This window comes from Bombina bombina, chromosome 5 (assembly GCF_027579735.1).
Source record: "Bombina bombina isolate aBomBom1 chromosome 5, aBomBom1.pri, whole genome shotgun sequence".
Lineage (NCBI taxonomy): Eukaryota > Metazoa > Chordata > Amphibia > Anura > Bombinatoridae > Bombina > Bombina bombina.
In genome coordinates, this window is record NC_069503.1 from 1,029,397,305 (window position 1) to 1,029,420,049 (window position 22,745).

General features: G+C 38.8%; 1 protein-coding gene across 10 annotated transcripts in view; it reads left to right on the top strand.

Moving 5' to 3' along the window:
* Positions 1–3,648: 3,648 nt before the first annotated feature.
* EBAG9 (estrogen receptor binding site associated antigen 9) overlaps positions 3,649–22,745 on the top strand; it is a 40,510-nt gene continuing 21,413 nt past the window's right edge. Inside the window, exons 1-6 of one of the 10 annotated variants that reach the window (XM_053715290.1) lie at positions 3,651–3,958; positions 5,459–5,515; positions 7,456–7,494; positions 8,866–8,926; positions 13,994–14,092; positions 16,720–16,795. In XM_053715290.1, coding sequence (XP_053571265.1) covers positions 14,010–14,092; positions 16,720–16,795 — 159 coding nt within the window. In that variant the 5' untranslated portion in view covers positions 3,651–3,958; positions 5,459–5,515; positions 7,456–7,494; positions 8,866–8,926; positions 13,994–14,009. Of the gene's footprint in view, positions 3,959–5,458; positions 5,516–7,455; positions 7,495–8,865; positions 8,927–13,993; positions 14,093–16,719; positions 16,796–22,745 lie in introns of all 10 variants that reach the window. The other 9 variants (XM_053715289.1, XM_053715291.1, XM_053715295.1 and 6 more) reach the window with 9 other exon arrangements.

A 22,745-nucleotide genomic window follows, 5' to 3' on the forward strand; every position in this document is an offset into this window, starting at 1 on the left:
ATGCACACAATGACCACTCTTTGTCATAAATTCCTGCAACTGATTCAGAGTTGCTGTGGGCCTCTTGTTAGCCTCGCTGTGTACCCAGTCCAGCCCCCTTCCATATTTTGTATATGTCTAGGGTGATTACATAAGTCTGTGACCCCTTGACTTGTTCACAGTTTGTTTGATTGTGAGCTTGCATTTGAACTGTCCAGAACTGTCAGGTTACGAAATGTCCAGAAGACCCAAATGCTAGGGCAAATTTAAACACCCTTGCACTCTGAGTTTAATCCAGGACGTGACCCCACGACAACCTCTAAAAAACAATGTACTCACGATATGGAGCAGAGTTAGCCTGAGTCCAAAGTAATACAAGATAACAGCCAAATAGACTTCTGAGTAAGGAACTGGTTTCAGGAAATGTCTTCCACAGAATCAGGAGAGCAGGGATAGTCCACTTATACTCAAAGAGAGGAAGGATAAAACAAGAAATAGTTAATAATGCAGGAGTAGGTAACTTGTTATCAGGTAGTTTGAGGGTTAACACTGTGTAGTCAGTCCTTGCAGAGTTTGGCAACAGGTGATCAGGCAGTTTGAAAGTTAATAATGAATAGTCAGTCCTTGCAGAGTTTGGCAACAGGTTATCAGGCAGTTTGAAGGTTAATACTGAATAGTCAGTACTTGCAGAGTTAGACAACAGGATATCAGGTAGTTGGAAGGTAGCACAGATTAATCAGTACTTACAGAGATTGGCAACAGGTTATCATTCGGTATGAGAGTTTACACTGAATAAACAGTATTTGCAGAGTTTGGCAACAGGTTAAAGTGAAGGTAAAGTGACACGCTCTATTCTAATTAATAACAGATAATAAACCAAATAAATATAACTTTCATTCATCAAATTTTTGAAAGATTTATATTACCGGATATATCTTAATTTATTATCATGTATTCGGCTTTCCGAAAATCAACCCGTATAATTGTTTTTATTTATAAACAACGATCACGTTGTTCTGTTGTCCAATTGATTCTTTGGCCGTTAGGCGGCCGTCAATTCACGTCATAATAACATGGCTCTTTATGCGCATGCGTGACATCTTCCACTGCGCATTTGTCAAGCTCGCGCGCCCACGTTTAGCGCATGCGCACTATAAAATTCCCGATATTATACTAATACTTACAAGCGCTGCAAAATAGAAGGAAACGATCGATCGCAAAAAACACAACTATTCTCTATGTGGTCCAATCTAGTATTGAATGAATACGGTAACTCATTCAATACTATGTTGCAAAGTTTTTTCGCATGCGCAGTAGAGACAGACACCCGCGATTAACGCATGCGCAAAGATCCATGGCCAAAACTTAAGTGCATGCGCAGTTACTCCATGCTCGGTGTGCACGAGCAAACTAGACACGTATAGAGCGGGTGGGACCGCTCTATACGTCACAGTATCAAAATCCAGGAAATGGAGGATGGGAGGAGATTCTGCAGGGAACGGTATGACAAATATAGTTAAAATTATACCGAAATATATTTTTTGACAAAACAAACCTAGCGACTGGTTTTGACTTAGTAAAAGGTACATATATACAATAGCTAGTTAAGAAAACTTTACCTTCACTTTAACATGCAGTTTGAGAGTTTCACAGAATAAACAGTACTTGCAGTATTTGGCAACAGGATATCAAGCAGTTTGAAGGTTTACACTGAATAAACAGTATTTGCAGAGTTTGGCAACAGGTTAACATGCAGTTTGAGAGTTTCACAGAATAAACAGTACTTGCAGTATTTGGCAACAGGATATCAAGCAGTTTGAAGGTTTACACTGAATAAACAGTATTTGCAGAGTTTGGCAACAGGTTAACATGCAGTTTGAGAGTTTCACAGAATAAACAGTACTTGCAGTATTTGGAAACAGGTTATCAGGAAGTTTGAGGGTTAACCCAGCTTAGTCAGTCTTTGCAGAGTTTGGCAACAAAAAATCAGCAGTTAGAGAGTTTCCACAGCGAAGTCCTCACAGGAGCCACAAAGAGTAACAAACAAACTGGCACTGAATAAACAAGAAGCCCAGAATAAAAAGCCTGGTAGTGACATCAGGAAGGGGCGGCTCAGACTACCTGCCAATCAAGCACACAGAGAGGACCGCCGGAGCTTCCCAGCGGCCGAGCGTGACAACATGTGCCTTTCACAAAGAAGAACTTTCCTGAAGCATAACAGTCTGATCATGACTTCACAGTACAGTCCAGCCCCGAAATACCAGGCAATCCCTCTCTGAACGAGAGAAACAGCAAAACCCCAGACGTACGTTTCGGCCTATTGTGGGCTTCGTCATTGAGGTGCAGCTATATCCCTCTAGGCACACTGAGCAATGGGTCCACGTCTGGATTCCCGCATCACACTTAGGGAGACTTCCCTAAGTGTCATAATTTGCATAAATAAAAAGATAGAAGCGCTCAACATGGGAACGAACAATAGCATAGTAGATTGTTCTATGGCTAGTTACCACCCAAGAAGCAGCCTCTTTTTGCTCAACATGTGTCTTTCACAGAGAACTTTCCTGAAGCATATCAGTCTGATCCTGACTTCACCGTACAGTCCAGCCCCGAAATACCAGGCAATCCCTCTCTGAACGAGAGAAACAGCAAAACCCCAGACGTACGTTTCGGCCTATTGTGGGCCTCATCAGTGAGGTGCAGCTATATCCCTCTAGGCACACTGAGCAACGGGTCCACGTCTGGATTCCTGCATCACACTTTGGGAGACTTCCCTAAGTGTCATAATTTGCATAAATAAAAAGAGAGAAGCGTTCAACCTGGGAACGAACAATAGCATATTAGCTTGTTCTATGGCTAGTTACCACCCAAAAAGCAGCCTCTTTTTGCTTAACATGTGCCTTTCACAGAGAAGAACTTTCCTGAAGCATATCAGTCTGATCCTGACTTCACAGTACAGTCCAGCCCCGAAATTCCAGGCAATCCCTCTCTGAACGAGAGAAACAGCAAAACCCCAGACGTACGTCATAGGATGTGTACCCAGGCCAGTCTGAGAGTGCAGTCCCCTTCTGTGTTTATATATATACATATATACATACACACACATATATATGTAAAAGAATCCAAGTTGCCATGCTCTTACTCAATAACTTCCATGTATATGCGTGGGTGCAGCCTCTAGAGTTTTAATGGATATCGCAATGCAGGTTGAGGATACTAACAAGTGCTTAAAAAAATCCTCTCTTTATTGCAGTATCTTTTTATAAAACAAACATCAAAAACAGACGACGTTTCGGCTTACATGCAAGCCTTTTTCAAGACATTATAATTCAAATTGCTCAGTTGATATTATGTGGTTTTCACCAAACTTTGTATTCCCCTTGTCCTATATATGTATAATGTCCAATATATATCTATATTTATCTATAGTCGGTTTTGGCCGTTAGCTGAAGGTTGTCCAACATCATAGTCTTTTATAAAACCCGTGTGATATCTATTAATTTTACATGGCCGAACTCTTATAAAAAAATAACACAAAAAAAACAGCCAAACCATATGATATATCGTCCAAAAATAGAATATCGCAACTTCTCAAACCATTCCTCACAAAAAAACAACATTACTTTGTCCCGCCCCTACAGCGTGATCGTGATGCTTCAACGTCATCGACGTGAAGCCAGCCAGCAATCTACACACTGGTTGGCCAGAACCTTCAGGCTTGTGAACAGCTCTAGCCCATTCTAAGCAGCGCGTAGCGCTGGACAACCAACCTCATGTCTCCCTTATCAAAGGCCTGTAGCACCGCCACTTCCTGCTGAGCCGACCTACCTGTGTTTGCCCATTCAGGCCGGGGATTTATGGGTAAGAGGAAGATCCGGTTCCGCTGGCCATAATACACAAGGAGGTGAATTTGGCTTCTGTTTGGGGTGCTGCACTGCTTATGTGTCTCGTCACTGTGTGACAGGGAGCTCGCGTAATGCATGTATGTCTAATGCATTGACATGATATCGTATTGTGCAAAATGGCTCGACCTAAAATGTTTGTCAGCTTTCTATCGTCATTGTCTATACGTATTGTTTAAGATCATTTGCTTTATCCCAGGAGTTATACATTTATATGAATCAAAGAGCAGTCACTTCAGTGTGTGTGTGTATATATATATATATATATGTGTATATATATATATATATATATATATATATAATCAATACAAAATAGTTGGGCAATGTAGTTCTGGGATCAGCTGTAAGAGCTTGTTTGTAATACACTATAGTTGCTGTAGTGTTTGGATAAGCAAGATCTTGTGCTTCTGTATTAAGCATTGTTAAATTTATAAAAAAAATATTTACTTCAACTGCAAAAGTGTTTAGAATTCATTCATTATAACTGAAGCAAATTCCTTACTAGCTAAAGGATATGAAAATTACATGACCCAGTTTATATTTTTTGATCTATTGCTGCATTATTTTGAAGTCGTCAGAGACAAACAAGGCCCATTTAAAGTGCTATTATAGTGGAAACTTAAAGGTCTCTTATTTGTAAGAGTAATTGTAGCTTTAGTGTCCCCAGGACTGCAGAAGTATTAAACAGCTAAAGTTAAAGATGCAAAGAACAATAAGCAGCAGCTGTTTCGTGTCATCAGTTTCTGTTTGGGTCCAGTAGTTCTTTGCGGCTCCTGAGCAGTAACACTTTTACTTCATGTATTTTTTTTACTATAATGTCCATTAAATCTGCCTATGTATCTTGCTTAAAGGGACATTAAACACTTTGAGTTGGTAGTATAAAATTATAAATTGTATATATAAAACAACTCTGCAATATACTTTCATTATTTATTTTGTCCTCTTTGCCTGTAATTCCATTCTGAAATTGTGAGCTTTTCAGTTCCTGTTAGAAATGGAAGTGCAGAACACCGTTAAATCCAGGACAACCATTGGCTGCACACTCTAGTGACCTATTTATAACGGTCCCTAATTGGCCACAGCAGAGAAGGTAACACAAGTTACAACATGGCAGCTCCCAGTGTTTTATAGACACTAAAACTTTACTTATTTTGTCACTTTTTAAACAACTAATGAAACTTTAAAAAATACATCTACATGTTACTCATGGACTAATCTTTTCTTTGAATGTATCATTCTATCTAGCATGTATTTAGTGTTTAATGTCCCTTTAAAGGGTCAGTAAATACAGTAGATTTGCATAATCAACAAATGCACAATAAGACAATACAATAGCTCATAGTCTGAACTTTAGTTCAATAGTCACACCTGTATCATGTGACAGCCATCAGCCAATTACAAATGCATATATGTATATTCTGTGGATTCTTGCACATGCTTAGTAGGAGCTGGTGGCTCAAAGTCTAAATTTTAAAAAGACTGCACATTGTGTTAATGGAAGTAAATTGGAAAGTTGTTTAAAATTGCATGCTCTATCTGAATCATGAAAGTTTAATTTTCACTTGTGTCCCTTTTTAAAGTGAAGGTCAACTTCATGCAACTGCCCCACTGCATCTGATAAACTTTGCAAAATAAGGGTGAGTTTAATTCATCACATTTTTTATACTTCATTATTTTTTAAAATCTTTACCTTTTTGAGCGCTCAACGATAAGCGCATAAGCGAGCCCATAAATTTAGTAGCCAGAAACATTTGGCCCTTCCTGTATTATATAATGGTTTTTAGTCTGTTTATATCCTTTTAGGGCGATATTCTCCAGATCTTTACATATGGAGACACTAGTTTTGCCCAAATATATCAGAGCAAATAGCATTTTGGTTCTTTATCTATGATTTGTTGAACTGCAAATATTAAAACCCTTCTTTTGATGGTATAGGAGACTGCAGCAATATCATATGGACCAGAAGTACATTTTTGTCGTGTTATTTAACCCCTTGTGCCAATTGGACGTAGGTGCTACGTCACACAGTGCTTTGCCCAGCGTATCATGTTGACATAGTACCTACGTCTAACACTGCAGCACAAGCTGCGGTTCCCAGTGTCAACTTAGACAGCAGAGACTGGAGCTGGGGGCAGAAGGCCTTCATATAGAGAATCAAGCATGATCTTACTATTTGAAGGCAGATCGCCGATAGTTACAGAGAGTGGCACTGTCTGTGTCACTCTTTGTAATAATCATTGTTGTTGCCAAGTTGTAGGAGTGTGGATCGGCCCAGCGGGGAAGGGGGAGGAAGGGTTCCCTACACTACAGAAAAATTACACTGCAGAAAAAGAAGTGATCTTGGAAGGGGGGGGTGTCCACTACAGTAAATAAAATTACTAAATAGAAAAGAAAAAAAAAGCTGTATAATTTGTTACTGGCAGACTAGCTGCCAGTAACAAAGATGATGGGGAGTAGTGGTAGGGGGTAGGTTTAGAGAGCTGTTGGGGGTGGGATTATGTGGGTGAGGAGGGTTCCCTACACTACAGAATTAAAATAAATAAAATCCCTAAACTGCATACTAGCAGATTGTCTTCCAGTACCTGAGATGTCGGGAGGGATCAGGGGGTGGGAGGGTAATCTCTACACTACAGCTAAAATTTTAAAGGGAGTTTTTTCTTTCATGATTCAGAGAGAGAGCATGTGGTTTTAAACAACTTTCTAATTTAATTATATTTTCTAATTTGTTTTGTTGTCTTGGTATCCTTTGTTGAAAAGGATACCTACTGTAGGTAGGTTTATGAACTGCTGATTGGTGGCTGCACATATATGCTTCATGTTATTGGCTCACCCAGTGCATTGCTGCTTTTTCAACAAATACCAAGAGAATAAAGCAAATTAGATAATAGAAGTAAACTGGAAAGTTGTTTAAAATTGTATTCTCTATCTGAATCAAGAAAGAAAAATGTTGTGTTTCTTGTCCCTTTAACTTTACATGCTACCTAATTAACCCCTTTACTGCCTGGAATTTCAGAAGTGTGGTGTGCAGCTGCAATTAGCTGCCTTCTAATTGCCACAAAACAAGGGCAAAGCCATGCATGCCTACTGTTTTTAAGCAAAGGGGGAACCCTAGAGAAGCTTTTACAACAATGTAGTAGTTGTGTGTTAATAATCGCAGTGAGAAACCCAAATGAAATATAACAAAATTGGCCTAGATCAACACCTTGGGTTGTGTTATTTAAAAATATATATTGTTTTCATAGGTAAATAAAAAAAAAAAAAAAAAAGTGGACAAATGAATAGTGACATTTCATCAGTATTTATTAGTTTTCTTTAAACTTCGTGGTGCATATGTTCGTATATTCATTTTGTGAAAATGAAACAAATATCCGGGTTAACGAATTTGGATTCATAACAACACAAATGCACGTCTATAGAGTTTATAATTTAAAAGTGAATATTTAAGACTAATTGATTTGTTCTTTTTTTTTGTATTGCATTTTTGTTTACCTATTAGTAAAAGCTAAATGCTAATACTGTAACTGCGCAAATGTGCATTGTCTATTAATGTTGAATTTCTCTGTCTTTTACATCATAGTATGGCATCCCGTTTTTGGAGGTTATAACCTGTAAAAAGGTGGGTGTGGTAGCTTGTAGTCCTTTTTAAAAAATGTTGCTTTTGTTTTTGCAATAATATATTTGTTAAATGGGAAAATTATGTTTTTTAATTTGAGATATACAAATTAAAAAACATTTTCAAACCCAGCCAATTGGGTGAGGGACACCTCATTTGAAAGGGAACAGGCTCTCATTTTCAGAGGGGTCACTTGCTCCATTGTAGTTCTTGTTTTGTTTGTGCTATGTTCCCATTTATAGGCTAGAGCACTATAAAAGGTATCTACTATACAGGCAAATGTAATTTCAATCACCTGCAGTTGAAAGGGGCATGAGACATCTCATTTGAAAATAGGTAATCCCCTCTTTCAAATGCGGTTTTTTGTGTGTTGTATGTTATTTTTGGTACCATAGCTCCGATAAAGTAAAAACATTAGTTAGGTGATTTCCATTTTAATATTTATACTAAAAACAGGGGTATGAGACCCCACTTAGGAAGGAGAGGGCTCTTCTTTTTCCAAACTGGGGTCTCATGCTCTTCTGCATTTTATGGGGGATACAGGATCTTGTGGATCATTGATCACAATTACCATGGGAATGACCTGAAAATTAAAGGGTTGTGTCTCCTGAAAAAAAAGTGAATAATCCCCTCTTTCACATGAGGGGGTCACATACCCCTGAAAGTTGTAGATGATTATCGTTAAAGTGGCAATAACCTGCAGCACATTTATTGTCTATTCTATGAGCTCTAATCACCTACATATTATGATGGGTAATTTGTCCCTCTTACCATACATATTGAGGGAGGTAGGGCCCCCTCAGTGTAAACAGCATTTTAAGTGCTGCAAGGGGTCTCTTGTACTTGTAGGTGGCCTGGTGGCTGATATGTGCTTTGAAAGTCTTCCTCCAAGCCCCCCGACTTACAACCAGGAATTCTCTTAGTCAGCAGGGGGTGGTTGCCTTTGACATTCTCTGATTTTTTTACTAGATAATTCATTTATATTTGTATCCATCTATGTATAGATATTCTACTAATTATGCTAGTTAGATACATTATTTACATTTTGTTTATATTAAAGGGATACTAAACCTAATTTTTTTTCTTTCATGATTCAGATAGAGCATGCAGATAGCAAAAGAACAAAGAAAAATTGATAATAGGAAGAAATTAGAGCATGCAATTTTAAGCAACTTTCTATCTGAATCACAAATGAAATATTTTTGGCTTTAGTGTCCCTTTAATGGCAGAGCAGCAATGGGCTCTTATTTTGGGAATGCAGGCATATAGTTAGAAACACGTTAAGTCAACAAATATTTTTCTAAATTAACATTCAGACACCTGATCACGTGTTTTTTTCTTTTTCACCCCTCTAATACTCTATGTTGAAAACAGGAACTCAGTTTCTTAATATTACAGAACATTGAATGAAGCACAAGGAATACATATTACTCAGGTAATCACATTTGTTTGTTTTTTATCATTGGTAATTACATTTAGCTAAATATGCGGCTCTGACAATAATACATTAAACAATTTACTTCTGACCCTTATCAAACACATTTTGCATGTTTATGTGGAAAATAAGATTTCAAGAAAGTGTAAAAGTTGACCTTTGTGTGGTAAAATGATCCAATTTATTGTACAGTTCTCAGATGTTTGGTGTTCGTTTCATAGAGCATTAATTGCTTCAGTGTGAAGAATGACTTGTCCTGCTATGTATGGAAGACATCTTGTACCATTATTTGCTCTGCCTTTTTTGCTTATTGTTTAGAGGCTGTATAACATAGTACCATTTGTCAACAGTGTGTGTTGACTTTATTACATCCTGTATGATAATGTAACACACAGGAGCCATGTACATGTATAATCCCCGCACTAGGCGAATCTGCTTTTATTTAATATAATGGATGACATTTACTTGTGTATGGTGTAGCTGCCAATATATGGGCTCTATAAGAGTGTCCTGCAACATGAGCAACAATAAGGTAGTGCCAAGCATTACTGATCATTTGTCCCTTAACAGTTCAGATGAACACTATTAAAACAGGACAACAAGAGAAAATGGTATCAGATGATTTGTAGTTTGGGGGGACAAAACCCCTACCCCCCCCCCCCCATGTAACACAGACATGTGACCCCTTGTTAGAAAGAGTGGAATCTTTTTTAGAATGAGGAAACGTGTCCTCTCAGGATGCAGGTGATTACTATGTGAAACAATTAATATAAGGGGGACATCATTTAAAGGAAAAAGGGTATTATAGAACTTGTAACTCTGTCCTTTATTTAGCAATGCATTACACACCTCATTTCAAAGAAGATATTTATCTTTTTGAATTAGTGCTCAAATGCCCCCTTCACTAGACACTCTGGAGCTTTTATATATGGAGGAATGGGTTTCTTTTAGTACTTCTCTCTCTCCATAGACATAGAGGCATTAACCCCCATTTTTGTGAAATAGCGGGTATTTTAAGAGATCTAGGTCTCCAAAGTAGCCCCTATCCCCTCTCTAAAGCATGCATCTCATACACATAAAACCCACCATGAACAAGGGGATTTATTTTAGTTTTTTTTCTCTTTTTGCTTATCTGCTACAGAGAGGGTATAATCTGTGTGGTTACTTTTAAGGGAAAAAAACAAACATAAAGTGCAGTTAAAATGTATTGAGGGGTGATAAATTGATAACACTGAAATGGTTAAATTGATTGCGTGTAGATTTTTCATATCTGTAGTGGTCAAACACGATCTGCTATGTATTTTTAATATCATATTGTCTGTGCCACTACTAGGGTATTAGTATGTAATCTGTTTCAATTTTTTCTAAATAGATTATAGGATCCCAAACACAGCGGTTTCATTTTAATAACCAAAGGCTTCAAAAACTATAATCAATTTAGGAGCTATTTAGAAATTTGGGGATCTGCATTATAAGTTTTGTAACAAAAAGAGCCATGAGCACTCCAGGGGTAAACAATAAAATATAACTTTTATTCCAAAAGGCAAACATGGTGATGCAGGGATGTAAGGCAAGAACCCCTGATGTGTTTCACGCTAAATTCGTGCTTAATCATAGGTTTGTAGAGATTTAAATATAGAATTGTCTGAGACATTAGGACCTATGGGTCGAATTCTAGGATTTGTGGTCCCTGAATATTGGGATTTGTCAGTCATGCGGTGTTATCCAGTATAGAAACTTAATGCTAATTTGATCAGAGTTCCATATTCATATGCTTTTTTTTCCATTTTAAAGGGACATAATACTCATATGCTAAATCACTTGAAACTGATGCAGTATAACTGTAAAAAGCTGACAGGAAAATATCACCTGAGCATCTCTATATAAAAAAGGAAGATATTTTACCTCATAATTTCCTCAGCTCAGCAGAGTAAGTTCTGTGTAAAAAGTTATACTCAGCTGCTCCCAGCTGCAGGTAAAAAAAATTCAAAAAAATGAAGAAATGAACAGCAGCCCATCAGCAGTGCTGAGGTCATGAACTCTTACTGTGATCTCATGAGATTTCACTTAACTCTCATGAGATTTCATAGTAAGCTTCCTTTACCTGATTGGTGAAATAATATGAGAGTGCACGATGCTAGTCCCTTCAGATGTCCCGGGACAAACACACTAAAATGCTGCTTAGAAATCCTTTACAATGGGAGGTGGCTACTGAGGAACTTTTGAGGTAAAATATCTTTCTTTTTTACATAGAGATGTTCAGGTGATATTTTCTAATCAGCTTTTTACAGCTATGCTGCATCACTTTCAAGTGTTTAAACATTTGGGTATTATGGCCCTTTAAGAGCTATTGCTGTAGATTCTGTTACTAATTTATGTTAGTGTTTAGTAACACAACTTGATAATTTAATTGTTACCAGTAAAATATGGTAATATTTTACCTTAAATTACCAGTTTTGGAAAATGCTATTGTATGCTCAAGGTTACTTCTCTGCCACATGCAAGTGGACGTTTTCAGCCCTGATTATGTTCAAAGTATGGAGAGACTGTTTGTGGATAAGCCTTGTGCAAGTGTAAAAATCTAACGTGTTTACATTTTTTGTAGTGTTTAGGGATGCTGAATCTACTAAATGTTCTCTGGTTGAGCAGAGGGTACCCTACTATCTTTCATTATCACCCACTTTATGCAACATTTTACTTTTCAGATTAAATTGTCAAGGATTAGTATTTGTAGAGGAATTCAAATAACTTGCCCCTTTTTTTTTCCACACACTGTTTTTATTTGTTAGCATTATTATAATTATTTCATACAAGATGTACTGAAATCCCTTGTTGTAAATTAAGACTAGACATATCTAAGGAGAACATAAAAGAGAAATTGAAGTAATTTTATTTCATATAATCATCCAGTAATTATTGGATTGCAACAGATCTGTAAATAATTTTTTATTTTACAAGCATTATTTTAACTCCCAAAAAAATCTTATCAGGATCACACACCTTAAGAAATCTCTTAAGTGTTATAAATACTATCGCTTCGCTGTGGCCAATAAAAGGGCTGTTATAGTAGAAAAATCAGCAGTTTCTGTTCGGGACTAGCACACCCGTACTTCTACTATGTGTTAACCCCTTTGCGTGGGTTAAACACAGTGTTACAGAATCGCAACACTTAAAAATGACATACTCTAAAGAATTAGAGCATGTCATGTTTCTACTGTACTGGCCCTTTAAGGGCAGATGTAAATTAGATCCTGCATATACCAACCAGTCAACATGTAGCATGTAGTACGTTTAGGATTCTGCATCCCTCAGGATTCTCTGGGGGAGTAGAAATGCTACAATATTACAGTTTAATTAACAGTAAAAACCGGCAAAATAAATAAGGAACGTACATTGGAAATTATTTTCACTGTGCATTTTATGGTGAATTTAATTGTTTAATGTCCCTGTAATATAAAGAAATGTCCATTTTTATATAACTTATCTCTAAATTTAAATTGCTCAGACCCGTTTCCAGTTTAGCTCTTTGCTGTTTATCAAATGATTGTGTGATTGCAATCTTATATTCTTACAAACATTTTAATAACATACAAATGAACTGTGCTTGTGGCTGTACAGTACAAATGCATGCTGTAGTTGAATGAATTGTGCTTGTGGCTTTACAGTACAAATGCATGCTGTAGTTGAATGAACTGTGCTTGTGGCTGTACAGTACAAATGCATGCTGTAGTTGAATGAATTGTGCTTGTGGCTGTACAGTACAAATGCATGCTGTAGTTGAATGAATTGTGCTTGTGGCTTTACAGTACAAATGCATGCTGTAGTTGAATGAACTGTGCTCGTGGCTTTACAGTACAAATGCATGCTGTAGTTGAATGAATTGTGCTTGTGGCTGTACAGTACAAATGCATGCTGTAGTTGAATGAACTGTGCTCGTGGCTTTACAGTACAAATGCATGCTGTAGTTGAATGAACTGTGCTTGTAGCTGTACAGTACAAATGCATGCTGTAGTTGAATGAACTGTGCTTGTAGCTGTACAGTACAAATGCATGCTGTAGTTGAATGAACTGTGCTTGTAGCTGTACAGTACAAATGCATGCTGTAGTTGAATGAACTGTGCTTGTGGCTTTACAGTACAAATGCATGCTGTAGTTGAATGAACTGTGCTTGTAGCTGTACAGTACAAATGCATGCTGTAGTTGAATGAACTGTGCTTGTAGCTGTACAGTACAAATGCATGCTGTAGTTGAATGAACTGTGCTTGTGCAGTACAGTACAGATGCATGCTGAGTGTAGATGAATCAACTGTGCTTGTGGCTGTACAGTACAAATGCATGCTGTAGTTGAATGAACTGTGCTTGTGGCTGTACAATGCAAATGCATGCTGAGTGTAGATGAATGAACTGTGCTTGTACAGTACAAATGCATGCTGAGTGTAGTTGAATGAACTGTGCTTGTGGCTGTACAGTAGCAAATGCATGCTGAGTGTAGATGAATGAACTGTGCTTGTGGCTGTACAGTACAAATGCATGCTGTAGTCGATCAGTTGATTTTCCCTCCCTATGGTGTGTCAGAGATGATTAGTTGTGGATGTGTGATAACTGTTAGCTTACGGCCTTGGTCCACATTTGACATATTTATTACACTACATGGTTTATTACATGGATTACACTTTGGTTACTCCTGTAATAAAATAAGATATAAAAGGAACATACTGTGATCTGAGTATTAATAGACAATGTTATGCAGTGTCTGGCTACAATTCTTTGAGCATCAGATACTTTCATGCATTCATGAGTAATTTGATAATGTGAACCTCAGCCCCAATGTAAACATGCTCTGGGATGTAAACTATAGTTTTCCATTTGTAGACTGAGGATTACAGGAGCCGTACCGGAAAGAATGTGTAAAGCACAATGTGTGTTTGCACCTCAGTGTGGAAAATGAACTCTAGTCCCTGAACTCGGTCTGATTGTGACATTTTATACAATTGCAGATCAGTTTAGAAATCTTATTAAAAAAAGCTAATATCAATTGGCTAATTTGTTTCTCTTTCTTTATGTTAGGTAAAGTGAACTCAAAATGGCCATTACACAGTTCAGACTTTTTAAAATTTGCACTTGCTTTGCCTCTGTGCTCGCTTTCTTCAAGAGACTGATATGCAGGTATTGTTCAATAATAATTTAAGTTCCTTTTGTTTTTTTTCTTTTAATTATGTTAATAGATTGACGTGTTTTAAAACTATCCATTTAGCTCTGATTTGTAACATTGGACGTTGTATTAAATCATATAATATGTGAGTGTAACAGTAACTTTTGTTTTTCTGTTATGGTTGCTGTTGTGAAAATACCATTAACTCCGTGTTCTTCCCAGGACCTTTTTAATAGGCACAACACCGGCTGATTTTACTCACCATCCAGCTAAAATTTAAGCCGATATTAAACTAAAATTTTCAATGCTTGCTGCACAAATTATCAATAAATACATTTTATTTTATTATGTAATTCATTTGTGCTTTGTATAGCAGAAAATGTTAGTTTAGTCACTTAGCTACCTCATAATGCCACACTGATTAACTGTTCATATGATGGATTTTGCACCATAAGTTGTTGTTGTTGTTATTATTATTATTATTATATGAAGTGCCAACATATTCCGCAGCGCTGTCCATGGATACAATTCATATAAATAAAACGGCACAAGACTTGTAAGAGACGGGACAAAATTTACAAACACATACAGGAGGGATAGAGGGCCCTATTTCCGTGGGAGCTTACAATCTAGAAGGGGTAGGAGGTTGAGAAACAGGAGGTGAGGACTGCAAGATTGAGAAAGATGTTAATACAGAGTTAGATGAGGGAAATGTTAGGTAAGTGAAATTAATTTATTATTAAGTTGGGTGGTAGGCTTCTCTGAATAGAAAAGTATTCAGGGAACATTTAAAGGAAGAAAGATTAGGGCAAAGCCTGACAGCACGAGGGAGAGTGTTCCAGAGGGTAGGTGCTGCACGACAGAAGTCCTGCAGTATAGCATGAGAGGAGGTGATAGTCATGGATGCAAGGAGCAGGTCATTGTTGGATCTTAGTGGGCCGGTTGGAGTATACTTGTGTATTAGAGAGGATAGGTAGAGGGGAGCGGCGTGGGTGAGAATTTTGAATTTAATTCTGCTGTGAATGGGGAGCCAATGAAGGGACTCGCAGAGAGGTGCAGCAGATACAGAGCGACGGGAAAGGTGGATCAGCCTGGCTGAGGCATTTAGGATGGATTGAAGGGGAGAGAGGCGGGAAAGAGGAAGGCCAGCGAGTAGGTTATTGCAGTAGTCAAGTTGGGAAATAACAAGGGAGTGGATTATTTGCTTTGTGGTGTCAGCGCTCAGAAAAGGGCGAATCTTTGAAATTTTGTGTAGATGGTTGAGGAAGGATGTAGAAAGCGATTGGATATGGGGGACAAAGGAAAGATTTGAGTCAAGTGTAACTCCAAGACAGCGGACTTGGGGCGATGGGGAAATGGTGATGCCGCCAACAGGGATAGAGAAGTCAGAAGTCGGCATAGAGCTTGAGGGGGGGATAAGAAGGAGCTCAGTCTTGGACATGTTAATCCTTAGGTGGTGAGAGGCCATCCAGGAAGAAATACCAGATAAGCAGTTGCTGACATGAGAAAGGACAGATGGAGAGAGAGCAGGAGTGGAGAGGTAGATCTGGGTATCGTCGGCATAGAGGTGATATTTGAAGCCATAACTGTTGATAAATTTACCCAGTGAAGAAGTATAGTTGGAGAAGAGTAGAGGACCCAGAACAGTTAGGCTCTGCAAGTTTAGCAGCTGTTTTATAAGGATGACATATACAAAATTTAATAGTTCAACTTTATCTGTTATAGCTGTCACACAGACGTTTATACTATTACAGCTAATAATATGAATATGAAGGAGAGCTACCAAAATGGTACATGGTCTAAAAAATAAAACTTACCAGGATAGGCTCAATGACCTAAATATGTATAGCTTAGAGGAGAGAAGGGAAAGAGGTGATATGATAGCAACTTTCAAGTACGTTAAAGGGCTTAGTAAAACTGAGACTGTGGGTATTTTACATAAAATGGAAAATTCAAGAACAAGGGGTCATGAGCTCAAGCTAAAGGGTAGTAGATTCAGGAGTAATTTGAGGAAGCACTTCTTTACAGAGTGATTGATTTATGGAATAAACTTCCTCAAGAGGTTGTAATGACAAACACTATGGGGGACTTTAAAAATACCTGGGACAAGCATAAGGCTATCCTACAAACTAGATAAGTTTATATTGTTAGGTAACATCGGGCAGACTTGCTGGGACTATGGCTCTTATCTGCCGTCAATATCTGTTTCTATGTTTCTAATAAAATAACTGTATTTTTAAAGATATCATCTGTTCTGCTAACAGGAATTTTAACATATTGTGTAGTAAGTTTTTTGTTTTTTTTTATATAAAGAACAACAAAAACACATGAATCTTGTCTAGCTCCAATCCATATTCTTTATAGTTTCACTTGTTTGGGAATGTGAAATATTGAGCTATCAATCGGATTATAGCAGAATTTTTTCCATATATACTATATATATAGTTCACTGGCTCACAACATTTGCATTAGGGATATTTTATTTATTTATTCGTGTAAAACCACTGTATACAAGACATACTTGTTTTTATTTACATGTTTTGAAAATACAATAAATTAAAAAGTATGTTTGTTTCTTTGCATCTATTTAAAATGTTTTAAGGTGAACAGCAGTTGTTTTGTTGTGATTTTCTGTTTGTAGATCTGGACGGGGCAGAAAGCTAAGTGGGGATCAAATAACTTTGCCAACTGCAGTGGATTATTCTGTTCCAAAACAGGTTAGTTGCATGCATTGTTTTCAAGAGTTTTGAAGCTGTGAAGTGAGTGGGTAAAGCTCTGTAGCGTGAAAGGGTACTTTAAATGTTGTGTATATAAAACCTTCTTACGTATCCATACAGTTAAAAATAATACAAAAAATAAACTTGACACTAACCTAAAATAAAAAGTGTACATGTTTAAGAAAGCATGCCATTTCCTGCATGGGAGCAGCAATTCACTGCAACGCTAAAGCTCAACTTTCAGGGTCGGTAGTGCAAAAATGATATGATCTAAACAAATAAGAGCATGTCATTTTTTTTTACTATGATTTATTTGCTGGAGTAATGAAACAAACATATCTGATTCTCACCCTTTTACAAACCCGGGCGTGCTTTGCTGCCTTTCAGTGCTTGAGTTAAATACCGCGATTTAAACTGTTGACAAGTTTGTTAGACCCCAAAGTATTTACCTTAAAAGGACATGAAACCCAAAATGTATTTCATGATTCAGAAAGAGCAGGTGATTTTAAACAATTTTCACATTTTTAAACTATTTTCAAATTACTGTTACCAAATTTTGTTTCATTCTGTTGGTATCCTCTGTTAAAGGTTAAGCAGCGCACTATTGGGAGCTAGCTGAACACATTGGGTGAGTCAATGACGAGGCATATATGTGCAGCCACCAATCGCCATGGTGCATTTCTTCTCCTGAGCCTACCTAGGCATGCTTTTCAACAAAGACATACCAAGAGAACAAGTTTTGGGTTGCATTTTCCTTTAAGATGAAAAACATTGGGATCTAACAAACTGGTTAAACAGTTTTAAATCAGGGTGGATCTGATTTAAATCAAATTGATTAAATTTATGATTTAAAGCACACTAAGTAAGGTTTGATTTTAAATAATGTTTCTTCTACAAGATATGACGAGTCCACAGATTTCATCCTTACTTGTGGGATATTAACCTCCTGCTAGCAGGAAGTGGCAAAGAGCACCACAGCAGAGCTGTATATATAGCTCCTCCCTTCCCTCCACCCCCAGTCATTCTCTTTGCCTGTGTTAGTAATAGGAAGAGGTAAAGTGAGGTGTTAGTTTAGATTCTTCAATCAAGAAGTTTTTTATTTTAAAATGGTGCGAGTGAGTATTATTTTTCTCAGGGGGAAATTGTCAGTCTATTGCTTCCCAAGAGGAGTGGAGACATCTTATTTTCTGCCCTGATGTTGATGATCTTAGCAAACATTATCTAAGATCCATGATGGTTCCCACAGCGCAGCTGAAGGTAGTGTAAGAGAAATCTTCAGTGTGGAGAACGGTGTCTTGCTACAAGCAGCATTGAGGTATGTTCAGTCTTTTGTTTCTGGGGAGACTTGATACATCAGAAAGAACAGGCTGACATTTTTCCCTATATGGGGAAGGGTAAGCAGTATGCACTATATGAAAGGAAATGGTGTACCTGGAATCCCTTTATTTTATTTGCCAACGTATGTAAATATATCCTTGAGGCTTATTCAAGGGCTGGATGCTGGGAGTTGCGGTTTGCTTAAGGGCTGTTACCTTTATCACTGGCCTGAGGGAGTGCAGTGTTACGATGTTACAGTGTATACTAGAGGGCACATGGCTTTATTTTTTTTTACAAGTCGACATGTTTGTTTTTACTTACGACCCATGCGGGTCTTAGTCAGGAATAGAGTTACGCCCATGGTGGGCGGGGCCTATTTTCGCACACTCAGATGCGCAGTATCATCCGGATCGCATAGCAAGCCGAGGCTGGGGCTCCGGTGGGGCCTAAGTTGTCTCGGCCTTCAAAGGGTTTTTTCAAGCTTATCAGGCTACAGCAAGTGTATTCCGGGGGCAGGTAGGCGCCACAGCAGAGCTGTGGCGTGGTGCAGGGGCCAAATTAAGATAATAAATAAATTTCTGTTATAATCAATATATATTGTTTTCTTACATATCTCAGCAAGTGGATGCAATACTAATAGAGTATTTTGGGCACTTTAAATAATTTTTTCTGTTCCAAACACGTTTTTGCAGATATCAGAAAAATAGTTGCGCTTTTAAAATTTAAAGGCGCAGTACAGTTTTTTTGCATTAACATTTTTGCATACAATTTGAATTCAGAGCTCAATATTTTAAGCAAAGTACGACTATTATTAATATTGCTAGTCTGTTTAACATGTCTGACACTGAGGAGGAAACTCCTTGCTCTGTGTTTAGATGCCACTGTGGAACCCCCTCTGTTTTTTTGTCCCTCGTGTACCGAGAGGGCCTTACAATGTAAAGCACAAATTTTATGTAAAGAAAATGTGTCTAAGGATGATTCTCAGTCTGAGGAGAATCAGGGTATACCGCTAACTTCTCCCCAAGCGTCACAACCTTTAAGAAATTGCAGGGTCTTCTAAAGAAAATGTTTATTCATCAGGGTTTCCTTTTACAACCAACGGCCTGCATTGTACCAGTTACCACTGCGGCGGCCTTCTGGTTTGATGCTTTAGAGGAGTCTCTTAAGACTGAGACTCCTTTAGAGGAAATTTTAGATAGAATTAAGGCTCTTAAGCTGGCTAATTCTTTTATTACAGATGCCGCCTTTCAGATTGCCAAGTTGGCGGTTAAGAATGCCGGATTTGCTATTTTAGCGCGTAGAGCGTTATGGTTAAAATCTTGGTCTGCTGATGTGTCATCTAAGTCGAAGCTTTTGGCTATTCCTTTCAAAGGGAAAACCCTATACGGGCCTGACTTGAAAGAGATCATTTCTGACATTACGGGAGGTAAGGGTCATCTCCTACCTCAGGATAGAACTGCTAAACTGAGGGGTAAACAAAATAATTTTTGTTCCTTTCGGAACTTTAAAGGAGTCCCCTCTTCTTCCTCTTCTTCCGCCAAGCAGGAAGGGAATTTTGCTCAGGCCAAGTCTGTCTGGAGACCCAACCAGGCTTGGAACAAGGGTAAACAACAAAGTTCTCTCCCAAGGGGGAGGTTTCTTCTGTCACGATTGTCTGCAAACCAGACAAAAAGAGAGTCGTTCTTACGTTGTGTAAAAGACCTCTCTACTATGGGAGTAATTCGTCCCATTCCATGACTGGGACAGGGGTTTTACTCAAATCTTTTCGTGGTCCCCAAAATAGAGGAGGGCACGTTTTGACCCATTTTAGATCTAAAGAGGAGGGCACGTTTCGACCCATTTTAGATCTAAAGAGTCTAAACAAGTTTCTCAGAGTCCCATCCTTCAAAATGGAGACTATTCGAACAACTCTGCCATTGATCCAGGAGGGTCAATATTTGACTACCGTGGACTTGAAGGATGCATACCTTCATATTCCTATCCACAAGGATCATCATCAGTTCCTAAGGTTTGCCTTTCTGGACAAACCTTTTCAGTTCCTGGCTCTTCCCTTCGGGTTGGCCACAGCACCCAGGATCTTCACAAAGGTTTTAGGGTCCCTTCTGGTGGTTCTCAGGCCACGGGGTATTGCAGTGGCGCCTTATCTGGACGATATTCTGATCCAGGCGTCGTCTTACCATCTGACAAAGTCTCATCCTTTCTGAGGACTCACGGGTGGAAGGTGAATCTAGAAAAGAGTTCATTAATTTCACAGACCAAGGTTCCCTTCCTGGGAACTCCAAGAAAATTTTCATGGATATGGAATCTATTAGACAGAGGTCAGAAAGTTAAAGATTCTGAATACATGCCGAGCCCTTCAGTCCAATCCTCGGCCATCAGTGGCCCAGTGCATGGAGGTAATTGGATTCATGGTGGCGGCAATGGATATCATTCCGTTTGCTTGTTTTCATCTCAGCATGCTCAGACAGTTGAATGGAGATTATGCAAATTTGTCTCCTCAGATAGATCTGGATCAGGAGACAAGAGACTCCATTCTTTGGTGGTTGTCTCAGGATCATCTGTCCCAAGGGACGTACTTCCGCAGACCCTCATGGGTGATAGTGACGACCTTCTAGGTTGGGGTGCGGTTTGGAATTCCCTGAAGGCTCAGGGTGTGTGGACTGAGTCGGAGTCACTTCTTCCAATCAATATTCTGGAATTGAGAGCAATATTCAATGCGCTTCAGGCGTGGCCTCAGTTGGCTTCAGCCAAATTCATTCGCTTCCAGTCGGACAACATCGCGACTGTGGCTTACATCAATCATCAGGGAGGAACAAGGAGTTCCTTAGCGATGACAGAAGTATCCAAGATAATTCGTGGGTGGAGGCCCACTCTTGTTATCTGTCAGCAATCTACATCCCAGGAGTGGACAACTGGGAAGCGGACTTTTTAAGCAGACAGATGTTTCATCCGGGGGAGTGGGAACTCCATCCGGAGGTCTTTGCCACTCTGATCCTTCTGCTCGTAGAGTTTCAGAGCTTGGATCTGATGGCATCTCGTCAGAATGCCAAGCTTCCAAGATACGGATCCAGGTCAAGGGATCCTCAGGCCGAACTGATAGATGCCTTGGTCGTTCAACCTAGCTTATGTGTTTCCACCGTTTGCTCTCCTGCCCCGGGTGATTGCTCGGATCAAACAGGAGAGGGCTTCAGTAATTCTAATTGTGCCTGCGTGGCCTCGCAGGACTTTGTATGCCGATCTAGTGGACATGTCCTCTCTGCCGCCATGGAAGCTTCCATTGAGGCAGGACCTTCTCATTCAGGGACCCTTTCAACACCCAAATCTAATTTCTCTGCAACTGACTGCTTGGAGATTGAACGCTTGATTTTATCTAAGCGGGAGTTCTCTGATTCGGTCATTGATAGTTTGATTCAGGCACGTAAACCTGTCACTAGAAAGATCTATCATAAGATATGGCGTAAATATCTTTTTTGGTATGAATCCAAAGGCTACTCATGGAGTAGAGTTAGGATTCCCAGGATTCTGTCTTTTCTCCAAGAAGGATTGGAGAAAGGGTTATCAGCGAGTTCCTTAAAAGGACAAATCTCTGCTTTGTCAACTTTACTACACAAACGTTTGGCAGATGTTCCAAACGTTCAGTCTTTTTGTCAGGCTCTAACCAGAATTAAGCCTGTGTTTAGACCAATTGCTCCACCCTGGAGTTTGAATTTAGTTCTTAATGTTCTTCAAGGGGTTCCGTTTGAACCCATGCATTCCATAGATATTAAGTTGTTATCTTGGAAAGTTTTATTTTCGGTTGCTATTTCTTCTGCTCGTAGAGTTTCAGAGCTTTCAGCGTTACAATGTGATTCGCCTTATCTTATCTTCCATTCTGATAAGGTGGTTTTACATACCAAACCTGGTTTCCTTCCTAAGGTTGTTTCTAATAAGAATATTAATCAGGAAATTGTGGTTCCTTCATTATGTCCTAACCCTTCTTCTAAGAAGGAGCGTATGTTGCGTAACTTGGACGTGGTCCGTGCCCTGAAGTTTTCTTTGCAGGCGACTAAGGATTTCCGTCAATTATCTTTATTATTCATTGTTTTTTCTGGAAAGCGTAGGGGTCAGAAAGCTACAGCTACCTCTTTCTTTTTGGCTGAAGAGTATCATCCGTCTGGCGTATGAAACTGCTGGACAGCAGCCTCCTGAAAGAATTACAGCTCATTCTACTAGGGCTGTGGCTTCCTCCTGGGCATTTAAAAACAATGCTTCTGTTGAACAGATTTGCAAGGCTGCAACTTGGTCGTCTCTTCACACTTTTTCCAAATTTTCCAAATTTGATACTTTTTCTTCTTCTGGGGCTGGTTTTGGGAGAAAGGTTCTTCAAGCAGTGGTGCCTTCCGTTTAGGTCCCTGTCTTGTCCCTCCCGTTCGTTTAGGTCCGTGGACTCGTCATATCTTGTAGAAGAAAAGGAAATTTATGCTTACCTAATAAATTTATTTCTTCTACGATATGACGAGTCCACGGCCCACCCTGTCATTTTTAAGACGGGTATATATTATATTTTAATTAAACTTCAGTCACCTCTGCACCTTTGGCTTTTCCTTTCTCTTCCTAACTTCGGTCGAATGACTGGAGGTGGAGGGAAGGGAGG